The 18620-nt window shown below is 41.0% G+C and overlaps 1 protein-coding gene across 2 annotated transcripts in view; it reads left to right on the forward strand.

Annotated features, from left to right (window-relative positions):
- Positions 1 to 18620, forward strand: part of cdh8 (cadherin 8) — a 94627-nt gene that overhangs the window by 51081 nt on the left and 24926 nt on the right. For both annotated transcript variants that reach the window (XM_069173639.1, XM_069173641.1), the window contains exons 4-6: positions 11948 to 12067; positions 17960 to 18127; positions 18394 to 18581. In XM_069173639.1, coding sequence (XP_069029740.1) covers positions 11948 to 12067; positions 17960 to 18127; positions 18394 to 18581 — 476 coding nt within the window. The remainder of the gene's footprint in view (positions 1 to 11947; positions 12068 to 17959; positions 18128 to 18393; positions 18582 to 18620) is intronic.

Here is an 18620-nt window from a genome sequence, read left to right on the forward strand (position 1 = left end):
GGCGTTTGCTCAGTGTGCGCTGGGGTGTGTTTGTGCATCTGTCTGTCTTCCCATGATTTGAGACTGTCAGCATGTTAACAAGTACATGAATATGTGTCTATTTTCATTATGGACATTCCTTCAGTGTGTGTTGGTAGGTGTGTTTTAGCATGTCTGTGTTGCGGGTGCTTTATGTGGCAGCGTGTGGCTTTCTGTCTGTGTGTTCTCTGTGATGGATTGCTTGTGAGACGGCAGCATAGCACCGCTCTCACCGGCTGACGGAGGCATTAAGTCACCAGTCACGTAGACGTAATACGTTTCAGCATTCCTCTGGGAAAGCGCTTTAACCCTTCTCCCTCCAGGACGGCTGTCAGATGACAGCGTGTATTACTTACAAGGGGGCTCGCCTCTAAAACCCGCAGTATGGCTGGATTCAATTGAGTTCAGTGTCTTAATGCAGTTGTGTGGGAGGTGGAGGACCTCTGTCAAACGTTACTTTTAGATGGGCCAATTGCTGGAGCTACAGCCTACAGGCTGTGTGCTACCACCGTCGCTGAGAGGCTTGAGTTTTTATTTTTTCATTTTTTTTTTATTTCACCTCTACAGGCTGTAAGAATAGAAAATATGTAATCGACTGAGAACATCTTCTTGTACTGCAGCAGCCTGGGGGAGTCGTTGCTGAGGGAGGGATTTCAGTGCTTCCCTCCAACTCTGTCCTTTGTTTTTTAAAGCAACATCATCCTCACTGCTGCTGCTGTCCCCCGAATAAGAAAATAACACGCTCCGAAAGAACCTTCACACTGGCACCTAAGGCTAATCGACTTCTTCCCTCACACATGTATAACCTCAGTGTATAGATTTGTTAGGGACAGTAGATCATTATACTGCTCAGGTTTGCATGGACTTTCAGTTTTTGAGTCACAATACTTTATAATGCACTCATCTATGTAAAACTTTACTGAACTTTTTAAATTGTATTTTTCCCCAAATAAAAAACTGAAAACAAAAGTAACAAAAATAAACAGCAATGACAACACAGCCGTGCAGCCGAATACATAAATGCGAATATATGTACATAAAAGGCTAAACCTACGCACAGGCACACACACGCAAGCACGTACATATACCTGTACAATTACTGTAACAATGTGATGCTCGGCAACATTCAAACAAAACAAGAGAGTAGAGATGAGGTAGATTACAAGGAGTTTGGGGTGGAGGTGGGAGTCGTCTGAAAGTGTGGATGTTTGATCCACGCATGTGTGTAACGCCATCGAGTGTAAGAGTGAGCCAGGCTACGAATGGGTTGGAGTCATGGTGAATGTGACTTCCAGTTCATGAGCATGGTTTTCTTGGTGATGATTGCGGTTACAGAGGGTATTCTGCTGGTTGTTTTGTTGAACGTGATGTTGGAAATGTCTCCCAGCAAGCACAGTAGACAGAGTTTCCATGTTCAGTGTAAGTTTAGTCATTTTGTCCTGACTTGCGTTCAATTTTTGTCATATCTGGTCACCTACTTTGTCATGTTTCTCAGATTACCTTGTGTTTTTTTTAATCATGCTATTAGTCAAATCCAGTGTTAAGGTTTATTAATGAGTCATATCCCAAAAAGCAACCCTTTAGGTTTCCTCACCATCTGACTGATAGTAGCCTTGTAAGAATATATAAAACAAACCACCAACCCTCATCAAACTCACATTCAAATTTTGCTAAATTCTGGTCATTATAACCAACCATCAACTGCTTCAAACAAGTGGTGAAAGAAAGGGAAAAAAAACAAAAAAACTCAAATACAGAAGCTTTTTTCTGGAAAATAACCCTAACTGTTCAAACTCTTGTCAGAATAACTATTTTGTGTTTACAGGTTTGAAAAACTCATTGTAAGAAACTTGCGTGAAAATGTGTTTTCAGGGCCTTTAAAAAGATTCACAAGCTACAAAAAATTAACTGACTGAATTTACTGTGGCAAAAATAGTTCTTTGTTGCTTTCCTTCCATTAGATAATGTTCCTCTCATTGAATCGGCAAAGCTTCCTCCTGTCTGCACAGTGCTGCCTGTTTCTCTGTCTCTGGCTTTCAAGGGAAGATTGCTGAGTTATTCTGCAGTTCTTTTTTTCTCCTCACTGATGTGGCCTGATGGTTGGTGGACATTCGCTGTTAATGTACTGTGAGGAGCTCAGACTTGCTAGATCGCCTGGGAGACGACAGTTTGTGGTAAACAAGTATCCTCGAACAGGATGTGTAGACGGGGAGTCAGCCAACATGTAACCTTTCTGAGTAAGTATTCCAAGTTACGTAGTTAAGTCGACATCAACACCTGCGTTACATGTGTTCTTGTGACTCGTCACATCAGATTTGGTCAAATTCAGGAATTTGAATTTGAGACCCTTGAAATACTTTAGAAAGTCTACAGCAACACATCTATGAGCCAGGCAAGGTGCTACGAGGGGGATTCACATGTCAAGAGAAGCGGAACATCACCATCCAAGATTGGGGGAAAAAAAGGGGTCTAGACCATAACCAGGTGGGTTTTCTTTGACAGTCACGAGTTTGTGCACCCTGAATTTGTCCCCGAGACTATCCTCACTGGGTTCTATTGTGATATCATGGGGCATCTGCATCTCGGTATCATGGCATAGACACGCCCTTCCCTTACAGCAAAATGTGTAACTGTCACGCCTAGACATCGGCAACCATAGCTATCTCACGTTTTGTTGTATATGAGGGAAAAATATGGGTGCCAACCACCTGAACTGTGACGTAATAGTACTTTGATTCTCCTACACCTGCTCACAGTGCCTTAAAACGGTCAATTCCTCAACCACAATAACACAATCGTTCCTACCCACCGTTCTAAATTGCCTTTCGTACATACAGATACATAATCCGGGTGAGTTTTTCCATCGTGGTTTTTCTGCGGCAGATGTAAAAATAGACTTTGTCCACCTTCCTTTTTGTCAGTGTTCACAATCTCACACAGAATATCTATGATAACACATTGTATTGTATGCAGTGTAATGTATTTCTTCTAATTTATATGTGAATGTTAATCCTATTCTGTTGCCTACAGTTTTGCATGTGGTAATATGTACAGTAGTACAGTGCAGCACTCATACAAACACACAGAAATACTGTACATCCACACACATAGCTCAGCTGGAACAGTATTGGCATACAAGCCTCGTTAAGGGCATTTTGGCAACAGTGTGTACATAAGTAATTCATTTCTGGTATTAAGTAATAACTTTGATCTCTGGTTTCTACAGTATGAAACTAGTGCTGATGTGGTGCTTTAAACATATTAACCGCAACTTCATTTCCCACCGCAGTTTTACATTATGCTGAAACTTGTTTTTCTTTTTTCCTTTTTTTCCTTTTTTTTTATTAAGGGAGCATAATTCACATTAAACACCCTCGCCCCTGTGGCAGAGTTCTCAAATTAAGCAACATTTTGTTCATTTACCCATGATAAAGTTGTTCATTAGACAATATACTTTGCCTTATTCTTTGTTATTACCTTGCCATTGTAAATGCCTTGGGAGCAATTAAACATGTGAAGTGCCCAATTTTCCGTCCTCCACTTCCAGTCCTGAACTCTATCTGCATGCTGCACACATTTCCTATGAACTAATTAAAGTGAATCAATGATACAACCCTTTAAAATGGTGGCATATGTCACGGCCATCAGTAGGGAACAAAGGACCCTCTTAATTATTTTGTTCCTGCCGTTCCTGTAACTGGCTTGTCAAGGCAGCAGAGTCAGTAACCATCTCCTTGAAAAGGGGATGTCATATACACACAAAGACATGTACTGTACACACACACACGTAGACAAGCATACAAACACATACACAAACAGTGTCCCCAGTTTCTCTGTGACGGCTCCCTCTCTGTCCTATAAAAGACTAGTAATTGTACTACAACAATGACAATGTAAGTGCTTAAGTGTGACGGTCCCCTTACTCTTCAAAAGTGCAGTATCCCTTATCCATCATTGGCTCTGGGGAACAATTTCTTGGATGCTGACAACCATATCTTATCGTCAAGATATGTTTTTTCCTTGTTGCAAGCCTTCTCTGGCCCACGTTGTATTTGGTCTAATTTAAAAAAAAAAGTGTGTTAAAGCCTGATATAAACACATATACTCTGATCTTTTCAGCCTCCGCAGGAGGTTCCTCATTCATTTACCCCGTTCCTCGGCTGCATTCTGCAGCCTCGCTGAAACATGCAGTTTAGCATGAGCATCCTGTTATGAAGACTGATGGGCTGAGGGAGACCATGTATTTCCCTGCCTTGCAATTATTTACTCTGCCTCCCTGTAATCTAAAATACTTACAACTTCCTTATATACATATACAGCATGATCGTGGAGGAGATTCACTACTGTTAGTCAGAGCCGAGGCTGTGGAGAAGCGGAAATGGTGACAAATGAAGGCGATGGCGTTTTGAGGCTGCGTTGGCAAATGACAAAAAAGTTCACACATGCCAGTTGTTTATGAGCGTGCTTATTTTGTTTAAGGGTTTTCCTTCATGTCCATTTGCAATGTTGCCACAAATGCTCATCTGCTGCCCAGGAATCTAAAACTGGCTTAGACTACTGAAGAAAAATCCACTGGCGGTGCTCCAAGTATGTCATCTTCTCCTCTGAGAGAATAGACGGACGGGGATGGATGGATGGATGAAAGGATGCCTCGACACGCTTGTTTTCTCCACCTCGTTACAACCGTTTTCTGTGTTATCAAGAGCTTTGGCCCGCCACACTACAGCACAGCACTACACTTTGTGTTTGACAATACTCTGCCTCAAAGTGCTAATCGCCTCTTAATTCTTGTGTCATTCCCCATCCGTGCGCATGCATTTCAATCACATAGGTGGTACTGTCCAAAAATAGTGCTGGCAGCACGGCCTGGAGAGATGGGCTGTCAGTCTCCCTGTCTGATCATGAGCTATTATCCTCTCTGCCCACAGACAGGAGAGAGAGCTACACCAGTGTCTATGTGATCATGATCAATACATAATCACTTTCCTGTCACCGCAATGGCGCTATCAGGGGACAGTCCAGCCCCACAGACCAGCCATTTTAGAAAAAGGGTTTGGCGCGCCATGTTTCTGACCTAGAAAGGCAGGAAGGGGGGGCGAGCGTTGGCTAAGTGAGGGCTGGACTCATTTAAACAGTCATTGCCGTGGGAGTATTACATTTTCAGTATGCTTGGATTCATTACATTATAGTTTGTGAGTGCTGTTGTAAGAAAAGTGACACTTATGAGACCCTAAAAATATTTACTGACCAAGACAGCCTTCTGCGTAATATAATATGACAGTGGGCTGCTATAGTAACACACAGTTAACTTCATTTATTACATGACTTTGTTGAACAATTGCTTTAATTATAGATGCAGTTTGAGCTTTGCAGTTTCCAATTAAATAGATTTCAGCACATGAATCATCACTCCAAAGTCAGGACAACTATTGTTGGTAGTAGTCAAATTGTTACTGACAGCAAGTGGGGAAACAATAAATGTCAGTACAATGTCAAATTTACCTTAGTTCGTGGAACATTATGAAACCAGTGAGAACAGATGATGAAGTGTTGGATTTAAGGTCAACACGGCATCACAAACAAACATTCAGAAAAGCATGTATGTCTACTACGGCAGGAATGCAGTGGCAATAACATCACATCCGTCACAGTTATGATGCATCCTAATTGCATGTTTCTTTAGCACTTACATGCTGATCAGGTCCACGATGATCTCATGCTTGTTTGTTATCAAGCTATTTGTAGTTTATCTCACGTCATGGCACTGCTACCTAGACTGTGACCTTTTATGAGGTGTGTTTTATGAACAGAGAGAGCTGCATGTTTCATAATAGGCAGTTGAGGGTTTTTGAAAGAGTCTCCCAACACCACATCATTATAACCAGTGTAAGATGCATTGATTGATTTTCTTTTTCGGCCACATGGGGGGCAGCACAATAAGCTCTAAATAAAGCAAGAAACAGGAAATCACCTGAACAAATATGGCAAACAGTACACATCCACATAGAGTTCATATTCTCTCTCCTTATGGGTCCGCTTAGAATGAAATATCTGTCTGTTCAGCTGCTAAATGCTTTACTATGTTCTCCATCTAATCATTAGCTGTGTCTGTGTGCTGTTTGATGTGCAGACAGTCCACAGTAGGGTTTAGCTTTTTCGCTGCATGCTGTTGTTTATTTAGATTCAAGACTGTAACATTGGTTAGAACAGTCCTGACTATGCAACGAGATATCAGAGATGTAGAGATAGGCAACGTATTGTAGACGGTAGCTGCTAGCGTTGATCTGCTCCAGTTTTAGCTGTTAACTGTTATTGTTTTTTGTTTACAGCAATTAGTTTGAGCTAACACGGTGACGTCGTATAAAAGCAACGTGCTTTGATAAAGAATTGATTAAAAATCGGTGAAGTTAATCAGCAACGAGCAACAAACCATCCCGGATTCCTTGCTGTTCTGCAGACTGCTCCCGCTCTGCCCTCCTCTCTTTTTATTCCTGTCTTCCTCCCTCTCTTTCGACCCCCCGCAGCGTAAAGCCAGTCAGACATAAACAGTATTGTTTTACCCGGGTAGGGCTCACAGCAGGTCACTGTTAGCCCCACGCCTCATGCAGCCCACAGCTCTCCCCATGCCTCAGTGATATCCCTTCTCTCCGGCTCAGTGCCTGCATACATATGAATGCCCCCTGTCTTCTACCCTTCACGCTTCTGAGCTGGTCCAAGCTGAGACGAGCTGAGAAGTTACACGGCTGCCATGCTTGTTGAACAGAAGGATGTGGAGGAGAGTAGCAGCATTCCAGTGCTCGTAAATGAACTGTAATGACACATTCTTTGGAGTGATTATAGGTATGATGGTACTCGAGCTGGGAGTGCTCCCCTGCGGTGCGCTTTGTTAAGTTGTACTGTGTATACTGAGGCGGAGTTCTGGGTAATGTGGGGGGAAAAAAAACATCTCATGTTGTTGTTAGATGAATTGGAAAATTGTACTGCTGCATATCTAAAAATTAGAACGAAGACTACATAATACTTTTGTGACATGCAGTGATTTACACTTTGCAAGGACACTTCATTGTGGAAAGGCCCATCGCACTGTAACTCTGACAATGGTGTATCAAGTGTCAGTGTCAGTCCACTAGAGGATACCGTGTCAGTGTCAATGTACGTGAAGTAATTTATGTAACATATGTTATGTAAAATTATTTATTTTAACCCAAACTAGGATTTTTTTTTTTTCTGAACCTAACCAAGTAGTTTTCATGGCTAAACCTAGGGCACCTTACTTTTAATGTCTCGGTGAGGCAAAACGTGCCACCGACGGTACCCTCCAGACAGGTGTGTTACGGTGTGAATACCGGGTTGTAATTTGACAAGAAAATACAGTGTTCTGCAATTTCATCATTTAGCAGCCTGTTTGATGCCACTATCTGGCCTATCTGGGAATATTACGGTATCATTTTTGCATTTTAGACACTTAATCATTGCCAATGTATTTCCTGTACGTCAACTGAAATTTGATGTTTTAATGGTGGAGATACTGCTGACAAGTAAATCACAAATATATGTGGAAAAAAAAAAGCCCTATTTATAGATTAAGCTGTAGAAAAGTGCAGCGTTTAATTTTCAGATTCATTTCCTTTCCTTGCCGCCCCCGCAGTGTACAGTAAGTGTCTGCAAATGAGCATCCCGTGATGGCTTGGAGCGCCATCTTTATAACTCTCCGCTGTTTGATTATCCTTGCATTACTTCTAAGGAAATAAGCAGACTATACCGATGAAGCTGTGTTGCCGGATAATGCGTTACAGAAATAAGCCGCAATGTCCTTCCCCAGCCATTGTGTGTCACACGGTGCTGCATCCCCCAATTTATCTCCTTTCTGGTTCAAGGAAGATTCCTATTGATTTCCTATCACTGAGCCAGTGTACAGAGTAAATAGGAAGTGTGTGCCCTATTATTTCTGTCGGTTGATAAAACATAAGGCTAGACCCCCACGTCTTTATTATGAGGCCCCTTTAGCCGCAGCATGCCCTTCAACCAAAAAAAAAAACAACGGCTGTAAATTAGATGCAAATGGTTCATATACTGTGATGACATCTTTTGAACATGATATGTGTTTGAGTTGTTGGTGTGGTATTAAATCCTGTGAACTTCATGACATGATTAATGAGATTACACTTAGTGTGGGAAAACAGCCGTAAACGCAGGCTGTATTTTCATACATGCTTAATGCGTGTCACCCTGCGGGCCACTGCCCAAATCAACAGAGGGAGATTTGCTTTCCTGGGAGAAGGCTGTGTGCAATATTTCAGTGTCTGGGCATCTGCTAGACAGCGGGAGAAAAGTGAGACAAATCCATTTAGACAGGGAAATAGCATGATTGCACCTACTTCTACATTTCTATCAGGACTGACCAGGAATGGTGTAACACTTTTTGAGGTAGAAAGGGTGCTGAAGCAGTAAAGTGCACAGGACATCAGTTTCATTCCAGTGAACATCTTACAGTGTAGGCTTTCTACATGCTTAATTCCCTCCTGTGCGGATTTTTTTTTTTTTTTTTTTTTTTTTTTTCCGTTTTAGCAACCATTCAGCTCTGTTTCATCCCTGTAAGTTTATATTGTAGGTGTTGTGTTGCTATTATTGTAATCGCCACAGTGCTACAGGCTTCAAATGAAATCCAGAGACAATACCCGCTCCTACATTTGAGTTCCTGTGCCCATCGCCTGGCCTCCAGCTGCATCCATTTCTGCAGTGTCCCTGAAATTTCTGTGCATTATCAAGTGGAAGGACGAGCTAATCTGCACTGATTTGAAAGAGGACCAAAACACTGGCTTTCCTAATCCCTCATTTTTTTTTTTTATCAGGGGTGGTGAGGAGCATTTTACCCCTGTGGGAGGGAAAGAAAGACAGAGCTATTTCATGCTTCACCGGTTCCACTGTTTTTATGAAGATTTTTTTTTTTTTTTTCCTATCCTTACTGCCCCACTTCAATCCATAGTGTAACTGGATTTATAAAGCCTGTTTGCAATAGTCAGACACCTTTTTAGAAGTGCGAAGGTACTTTTCATAATTAGGGATGTGTAGACGGCCTTCTCCCTCTGTAGTAGTAGTAATTTAACTTCAAGGCAGATAAGGCTCTGTATCTCTGAGAATGGGAGGCGCAATTTCCTTAGCTGTCTTTCATTTTATTCATTTGACAATTGGCAAACACCTATGGCACACAGGATATAATTTGCTGTCTGAAAATACCGCATGAGCGCACCAATTTGGATTAATGCTCACGACTGTGGGATATAATTCATATAATAATGTTTCCTTACATTCTGTCAACCCATTTATTTGATATTTTATTCACTCTAACGTGTGTGGGGAAGTTCCACACCAGGTGCTCAATTGGAGCTGGAAATATCACGCGTGGAGAACTTCACATCGAGGTGTCGTTCCATACTGTGTTTTAATTCATAGTAATGTGGGATTTTTCAACAACACACATGCCGCTTCTGTTGACTACAGTTAATGCAATGATATGCAGTGATCATAGCTGCTGAAACGTGATCATTATCATGCGTACTTTTTATTTCATGCAGATTGAGAGTAAGTTTCCTGAGGGACATTTTTTTTTTAATCTCTGACATCAAGTCCTTAGCGTATACTGTAAGTGTAATATGTTTTTTTCCACTGGAGCAAGCAGAAACACAGAAAGAAAAAGAGCTCATTGATCCGCTGTGATCTAAACACTGCAAAAGGCACGGGGTGTAACAAGCAGTATGAAATTTACAAGGTAAGCTTTAGCAACACAACAGCATGGGTCATCATAAGACTATGAATTACTAGAACACCTCTGTCTCAGTGGACCACTTGAGGCTCCCTCACTGTGAAATAATTGGGTTGCAATGGTGAAACTGTGACTCCAGTTCAAGTGCAAAGGTGGCTTTTGCTTTGTTTTGCTGTTGCAGGACCGCAGACACGGCGGTGACTATTAATCAATGGCTGACACATGTAGCTGATGGCATATGTTTCAAAAAAAAAAAAAAAAATCGTCTTTAGTGTAGCTCTCGTCGTGAGAGATCCGTTCTGTTTTGCAGTAGTCTGACTCAGCAGATTTAAAATGTTGCTTTAAATCTGCCATTGGGCGACTATTTGAGTCAACATTTTTCTCCCCTTCCACTATTTGTGTGTTTGTGTTTTCAAAGTCCCCATAGCAACGGGAAACAACATCCTCCGAGCTAGCAACCTACACGCTGCAAATGGTTTAGTTTTGTATTTGGATCATGTGATAATCCAGGCCCGCTTTGGTTTCGGGAATTTAACCATTTAAATGCGAGGGCTCGCCACCCTGCGAGCGAAAAGAAGTTCCCCCTCGATACCATGGCTGCATCCTGGGCTTAGCACCTTCTAAAGGTGATTGTGAATGGTTGAAAGATATACAAACAGTGTTTTTCCCCCACTTTGCTAGAATGTTATAAGGTGCTGGGAATATTTGATTTGGATTTCAAATATGTATTTTCAGTTTGTTTTTAACTTAGGTTACATGTATCTTAAGTTAGGGTCTGTTGGGGACAGTTCAAATGCTTGTAGGTGGACTCCTAAAACACGATGCTGGAGCCAGAACTTGCCCTCTGCATAGGTCTTCCCACTACAAGCCTCTCTGTCTGCGGTGGACAGATTCAGGTGCCGGTGGCAGGACCTGTGCCGTCTGCAACGAGGGACATCCCCCTTTGTTGTCAGAATACCTCTAAACATATTTCACAGAAACAATTACCATACCATCTGTAGCTTCCTTCCAGCGCGCTGCTCACTGTCAGCATGTCAGCTTCTTTTCTCCCCTTCTTCCACTCACACACACACACACACACACACACACACACACACACACACACACACACACACACACACACACACACACACACACACACACACACACACTCCCTCACACTGAGACTGATGAGGGGCTAGGTCACAGTGAATTAAAATGGATAAGTTTAATTGCGTTAATTGGCTCTTTATATTCAGATTTCCAGTGCATTTCTTTTCTGATACCTTATAATAGAGCTGTGAATGGTGGATTGAATTGTCTCTTATCTATTTTCTGGTTTGCCTTGAGCATTTGATGGAGTCAGAATATTGATAAAGGACCTTGCATAAATTGTTCGCAAATATCATCAAGCTGCTGTACAAAAGGCACCTCATTTCTGCTACACTGAGAATTGTTGGTGTGAAGGTAATGGCCACATGCCATGATGTTAAATAATTTCTGATATTCAATTAGCATTTTAAAAACACACGTACCAACCGTTCCACCAACATAGTCAAAACTCTCAACAGAAGGTGAAGGGTTTTATTTGTGTGTTTGCTTGAAGAGATGCTCAAAGACGTGATTGTCTGACAGCCTTCAGCAGAGTATTTGCAGGCGTTTGTTGTCTGTGTTTGTGGTCTGGAAGAGAAACAGCTGTGAAAAACATGCAAAAATGTGATTTGGCAATCAATACATGTCATCACATCTCGTGGCTATCTCTCCACTCCATTACGTATTTTATATATACGGGTTGGAGAGATAGTCTCTTCACTCAGAGAACCAGTATCATAATGTAACTACACATTTTCTAAGATCTTGTGACATTTGCCACAAATAATTGAAACCTTGGGTCCAGAACTATTCATACACAACATTGGAATGTGAATTAAACTTATGGAGCGCCACATTGCCACATACAAATATTTGTTATTTCTATATCGAGCAGTCTTACTTTCTAAAAAGAGACCAAATGCTCGCTTGAAGCAGGATGGGGTAAATGAAACTGGATTTTCGAAAGAAATCAACCTGACTTGGGGTTGAATAGTGTCATCCTGATTGCCTCAACACTTCTTTTTCAGCTTACAGATAAATGGAGATGATTGTCTATCAAGTGGCAGTCCATAACTCTGTCCCGCTGCACCACAGGTACCCCGGTTACCAGGGTAACAGCTACAGATGCCGATGATCCAGTGTACGGGAACAGTGCTAAACTGGTCTACAGCATATTGGAGGGACAACCATATTTCTCCGTAGACCCCAACTCGGGTAAGTGCTGCTTCCTACTTGTTGCTGATTTTGTGAGTATTATGCTCAGGGCACACACTGTCAGTACATTTTTGACACATTGGTTTAAAGAGCCACCTATGTAGGATAGGCCATGTCAGATTACTTACCACAACCAACTTAAATATTACCTAATGAATAACATGTTAAATACTACACATGCAGTAGTACAGAGGTCCACTGTAATCACTCTGACTTCAAAAAGGAGACACAAAAGGAGAACACCTCTTTGGGGCCGGCAGAGCTCTTTGTGCTGTTATTCATTGTTTGCCTGACAGAGCCTGACGGAGATCTCTGTGAGATCCAAACTTTGCCTCATTAAATTTTATGGGAGCTAATAATACAATGTGAAAGTCCTTTATCTGTCTCTAACCAATGGAGAGCATAATGTATGACAAAATGTAATGAATGAAAACCACGCCCATAATGGGACAAAAAGGGAAGAAATAGGCTTTACAGTAAGACAGTGATTACATCTAAGGATTATCTCAATAGTCTTTTTTCTTCCGGACGGGGCCCGGCACATCAGGCCAGAACCTTTTAGTATTTAAACATTGTCCTTTTTCATTACCGGCTTTGACACTGATAAATGAGCTTACAATGTCACCCCAGGTAAAGTTGTGGCCCGTCACTTTTTGACAGAGTCTCTAGGTAAGTACATCCAGCTGACAGTTTGCAGTAACTTTACCACAGGAGGGTCAAACGGCTTGTTCATAGATACAAATAAATCAACTGGGGCCACTTTGAAACGGGCAGTTTTGCCTCAGAAAACTGAAATATGTTGACAGTCACCTGACTAATAGCTAGAAAGTATCTTGTACATGTAGCATTCAAAACCCAAACTACTTCGTCTTGCGGCTGGAAGAGATCAAGTTTTGAGTTAAAATAAGTAGTTTCATATAAATGATGTTACATTAATCACATACGTTACATAACATATGAAAATGAATACGTTACGTGATGTGAGTAACTTTCTGACTTCATCAAAATCCAGACTGACTTTTGCTTCCTCAGACTCAAACACCGGTCCTCTGGGTGACAGTCCTGTGCTTGTTCCATTCAACCACCACCAACTCGAGTTCCTCTAGTCTGATATTTAACATTTACAAGATCTTTCAAAATAGATTAAACCACCAAATGAATTATAATTTATGAATATTTTTGTAATAGTTTAACATCACTTTGCAATCATTTCTAAATTCTCTGAGTTTTGGCCGCTCGTGTCTCTGTGCTGCCAATTCTGTGGATTTGAATGAAAGAGGAAGACTGATGGGACAGCAGTGAGCTTTTAATGTACATGTGCGCTGCCTGCGGGTGCTACAGGTTGTATGACTGCCAGCAGGTACAGATGCAACAGCTTCCCCACCTGCTGGCCCACCTGAGGTGATTTCACTTTGTTTGCTGTGCATTGTGCTTAAAGTGCATACGTTTTCTGAAAGGACAAAACGTCTTTCTATGGTGAGCCATTCGCAATTAGGCAACACGTGACTGTGTTAATGACTATGTTGTTCACCACTATGTATATGTTTATAATATTATGTAACCTTACATCTAATCAGGAAGCCCATAAGGGACAGCATTATCAAATGCATGCTAAAGGGGGCCTGACAATGTTGGTTATAGCTCAGAAAGTTGTGTAACAACAACAAGACTGCAGGTAACTCAGCCCATCTGTTTTATGAAACGCTTGTAGATTAACGCTGCATGAGGCTGCTGTTAACTCAGGCTGCCAGGCTCACCGCCTCCCTCTGCAGCTGCTCACTCATGCACACTTGTGCTTCAAAACATAAACCGTACGCTGGGGCAAACATGTCTATTACTGCGGGCACTAGAACTAAACTGGGGAGGGTATGGGTTTAATTGAAACATGCAATATGAATGGAGCAAAACGGTAAGAAAAAAAAAAATGATGTATTAAATCTGAAAAAAACAAACCAACACAGAACTGAAATACTGAGTGAAATAGAAATAAAGTCTACACACTGTGGCTCCCGGTATATTAATAAAGCAAAAATGTAGATCGCATAGCTCTAATTAAGTCTGTGTTAATGAAATGACAAATGGAAAATACTATATACCAATAATATTATTAATAGGTGATTGGAATCTGCTTAATGAAATATAATAATGAATGACCTTTTGACTGAACCAGTATTAATGGGGCTGAATAAGACCAATGCATGCCTTTCTCAACAGGAAGTATATGTAGGAGGCCTCTCATCAGTGTAATACATCAAGACACTAGGTTTTATTATTATTATTATTATTATTATTATTATTATTATTATTATTATTATTATTATTATTATTATTATTATTATTATTATGTTGGTGCTGGTTAAGCAAGGTCAACTGATCATCAGTGACTTTCAGCAACAGGCGGCATGAAATTCATTGTTGAAACTACAAACAATAAGTTTCATATGAGCAGAGCTCTGCTTCAGTTAGCTTCCTTTAGCCGACAGCGCGTCCTAAATGCTAAATGGGCCCGTACTCACATGCTGCTTTGTACTGTAACATCATTGAGTAATGAATATGCAATAATAATAATAATAATAATAATAATAATAATAATGACTTCTTCCATTCACAAGGCAAAGTCTTCAGCAGCATCATCAACTCTAAAGTTATCTCAAAACAGGTTCCAGATTGGATCTTTAATTGCTTTTTCAGATGACTTTTTAACATGTGTCTGTAAGCAATATGATTAAATAATGATAAAATTACATTAATAAGAAATGAGATGGAAATCGACAACTCACAATTTGGAAAACAGCACACAATAAACAAGCTCCAAGAAAGGGAGCCCCCAAAATTTATGTGCATAATTAGAATGAAGACTTTGGGCTCGTCCTCGCTGCTATAGGCGTCACAATCTCGAAGCATCTGCAGCCAGGACATGGCTTTGGAAAACGCGCTGAGCGGACAATTTAAGGATTAGCATTCATGCCTTGTGTGGTTGCGGAGCACATGCAGATGGCTCATTCAAGTGAACCAGATGTTTTAATGAATGTTAATGAAAAATAAAAGGTAAGGGGAAAACAACCATTAGAATGTGTTTGACACTTACAACACTGCATTGGAAATGAAAAGCATTCAATAAATAAACAAACATCGTGCCCCAATTCATCACTTGGTTAATGGTCGGTGAAAAAATAAAAAAAAGTTGCGGCAAATATCTATGGAAATGAGTGTTTGTCTATCCTCCCTTTTCAGTGATTAGGAATTAATTTGAATAATTAACGATGATCAACAGAGATGAGAGTGTTGCTTACAACAGGATGACGGAAGTGTGTGTGTGTGTGTGTGTGTGGAAGATTAAGTGTAAGTGACTTGTTTATTTTGCTCTTTTCACTTACGGATCCATTTGTTTGTGTGACTAGAGATAGGTCGGCCATGGTTCCTCTTACCAGTTAGAGCTCGCACTAAATTCAGACTCGTGATACATTTGTACCGCACGGTACGGTGTGTGGAGTATAAATGTTGCTAATACATACTTAGCAGAATCCCATTTGTAATGCATTATTTTTATTTCCAGGGAAAAAATGGGAATGAGGAGAAATAGTTAAGAAATACAGAAAGATATGATATTTATCCTGGCAGCTGTTGCCAATGACTTGATGTTTATCATGTTGCATTTACAGTGTTTTCACTCAATCTGTTTTTAGACTTTATTGTACATTTACAAGTGAGCTGTCCCAAAACCTAAAACCTGATTTTGATATAAGTGACTACCTACCTAATAACAATAATTTTCTATAAAGATTCATATCGAGAAAAGTATTGTTTGGGATCAGTATCAAAGTCAAAGGATCAGTACTGGTACTGGTATCAATACTTTTTTAATGATACACAGCCCCAGCTGGGCATCTAGTTATTCATTCGCAATATGAATCTATGTATCTGACATTCAGATTACTGAGTATCTTGTATCTGATCTTGTTACTGAATATTCTTTAAAAAAGATCGTAACCTCAGGCCCGGGACACACTGCCTGCGTGGTGTGTGCGTTACCTGTCAAGCGCTACACAGCTGTGGCTTGGTTGCGTGTGTTTCTCCACACAGCTGCGGTGCTGCGGCTGCAGGTCCAACCATTGAATCAGTGAGTTTCCCTCCGATGAAGGACATCAGTGTTGAATTTTCGAGGTCCAACAAGTGATGAGTTGTAACCAAAAAGCAAGCACGTGATTTTTGTCTACCCTCGTTGAGAGCGAGACACACGGACGCCGAGAAAGGGAAGCAACGCAAAGGCCCTCTGCCTTCACCTAATTAAGTGTCACCATGATATAATTGAAGCCTACACTGGGTTTTTGCTTTGATTTTACGTCACACATGTGATCAAAGAGGGTTTCCTTGCACATCTTAGCTGGGAACTGCACACAGCTCGTGTAAAAAAATAGAGGCCGGGTCTATTATACTAAGGAAAACAAAGAAAACAACCCCGCAGCAACAGGTAACGCACACGGCACGCAGGCAGTGTGTCCCAGGCCCTAATGTTCAGTTATGGGATGCTGGAGACCTTATGCCCTTTAACTATTAAAAATACATACCGAGTATAATATTGACTTGGTAACAAATGCCTTTTACTAAATGTATATTCAAACCAGTTTTGTGGCCAACATTAATACTACCACAACAATTTTCGACACATTTGGTTTCCATCGAGGAAAACAGCAAAACACAGTTTAACAGGACAAATATTTGATTTTAAGATTATTATCATTTGTATGCACACAGCAATGATGTGTGACCAAAAAAATAAGAAGGTGGAGCAAATGTCAATAAAATAAAAAAAAAGGTAAAATTGACATCACACATGGTAGACACAAACCTCTGGTACATGGTTGAGATGTAAAGACGGTCTGGGAGTTGTGGTCTGTGGCCCCACTGCAACCATATGGTTCAAATCAATTTCTCGTGCAGATCCCAACAGTCACCGAATGCTCAATGTTTGCCATGTCCGGCCTTTACTGTGAAGATGTAAATCATTTGTAGAGCTGTTGGAATGATGACAATAGCGACACGTGATGCTTAAGGTTGGAGGGAAAATATACCCTACCCATATTTATTTAAATTAAGTGTACAATGTATTGCTCCTTCCTCAAATGCAGTCTTTCTGATGAGGTGTCCTTCCCTTTATTTAGAGCACTGTTGGTGTGTGACCTCCAAAAGCAAAACTGACCCTGAAATTGTGCTTTGTCTCTCAGAAGAAAAAAAAATATCTCGAGTAAAATGCAGGCACAGACAACATCCTAACCCCTCCCATGTTTTCCATCATAGCCAAGCATATTATCATTGTTTGAGGCAGCTCAGGACCAAGGCAGGGTGTCATGCCAAAGCCTGCCTATTATGAGGGGTTTTATATTCATTTGATGATCCTGCGGGCCTGTGTTTCCTGAGTGGATTATCCGTATATGCCGGTGCTGAGCCCTTTTTATATTCAGCGCTGCGGCAGAGTCAATAAGGTCCATTCTGCATACAATATTCAAGATTATACAAGACAGACAGCATAATTCACACTCAATCAGAATACAAATGACTGCAGACCGCGGAGCAACACATTTGAAAACAAACAGCTGATTCACAGTGCTGGGACTGGCTCAGTCATGACCACCTCACGACACGCACACCGACCGGGCTTTCTCACAGAATAACCCTGCAGGGAATTCTTTACCTCTGCTTGGTATGGACTCCTCGTTTTGTGAAGTCATGGTCTAAAATAATGCATGTTATAAAGTGGGGAGTGAGGTGGGCATGAAGGTGACTGTGTTTTCTCGTGCTTGCATGCGCATGAGCATCATTAAAATGATGTGCAGAGTATATCAGTCATGTTTGTAATTGCATTAATGTGATATGAACTGTTTCCACCTTCAGCGACCATAAAAATTGCTCTCCATGGGATGGACCGGGAGATGAGAGAAGAGTATCTGGTGGTCATTCAGGCTAAAGACATGGGAGGTCACATGGGAGGCTTGTCTGGAACTACGACTGTCACCGTCACGCTAACCGACGTCAACGACAATCCACCCAAGTTCTCTAAAAGTAAGTATCTTCACAACCTGAAACATCCCTAATCGAATGAAGGCGAAAATCGAATTTCTGCTGCTCTAAATGAATATTTCTGTGATTGGTCATAATTGGTAAAAATAAATGTTAATTTGTAAATTTCATCAAACAGGCTCCTTGGAAGCTAATTCCTCTAACTGCTGCAGTGTGTAATGATGATGCAGTACTGCAATATGCTTCCATAATTATGTTTAATGTGATCAAGATTTCAAGAAACCAAAGAGCTGTCTGTTCTTTCCCAGGTTTGTATGAGTTTGTGATCCCTGAGGACCTACAAATAGGGAAAATGGGTGGCAAGGTGAAGGCAAACGATCGAGACATTGGTGAGAATGGCAAGTCGACATACAACATCATCGAGGGAGACGACCAAGGCATGTTTGAGATCGTTACAGACACGCAGACACAGGAAGGGATTCTCCAGCTAAAAAAGGTAAGACCTGGGATACTTTAGGGAACATTTATTCACTTT

Source organism: Embiotoca jacksoni, unplaced genomic scaffold (genome assembly GCF_022577435.1).
Source record: "Embiotoca jacksoni isolate LCO1_2020_lvr unplaced genomic scaffold, fEmbJac1.0.p SCAF_6, whole genome shotgun sequence".
NCBI lineage: Eukaryota > Metazoa > Chordata > Actinopteri > Embiotocidae > Embiotoca > Embiotoca jacksoni.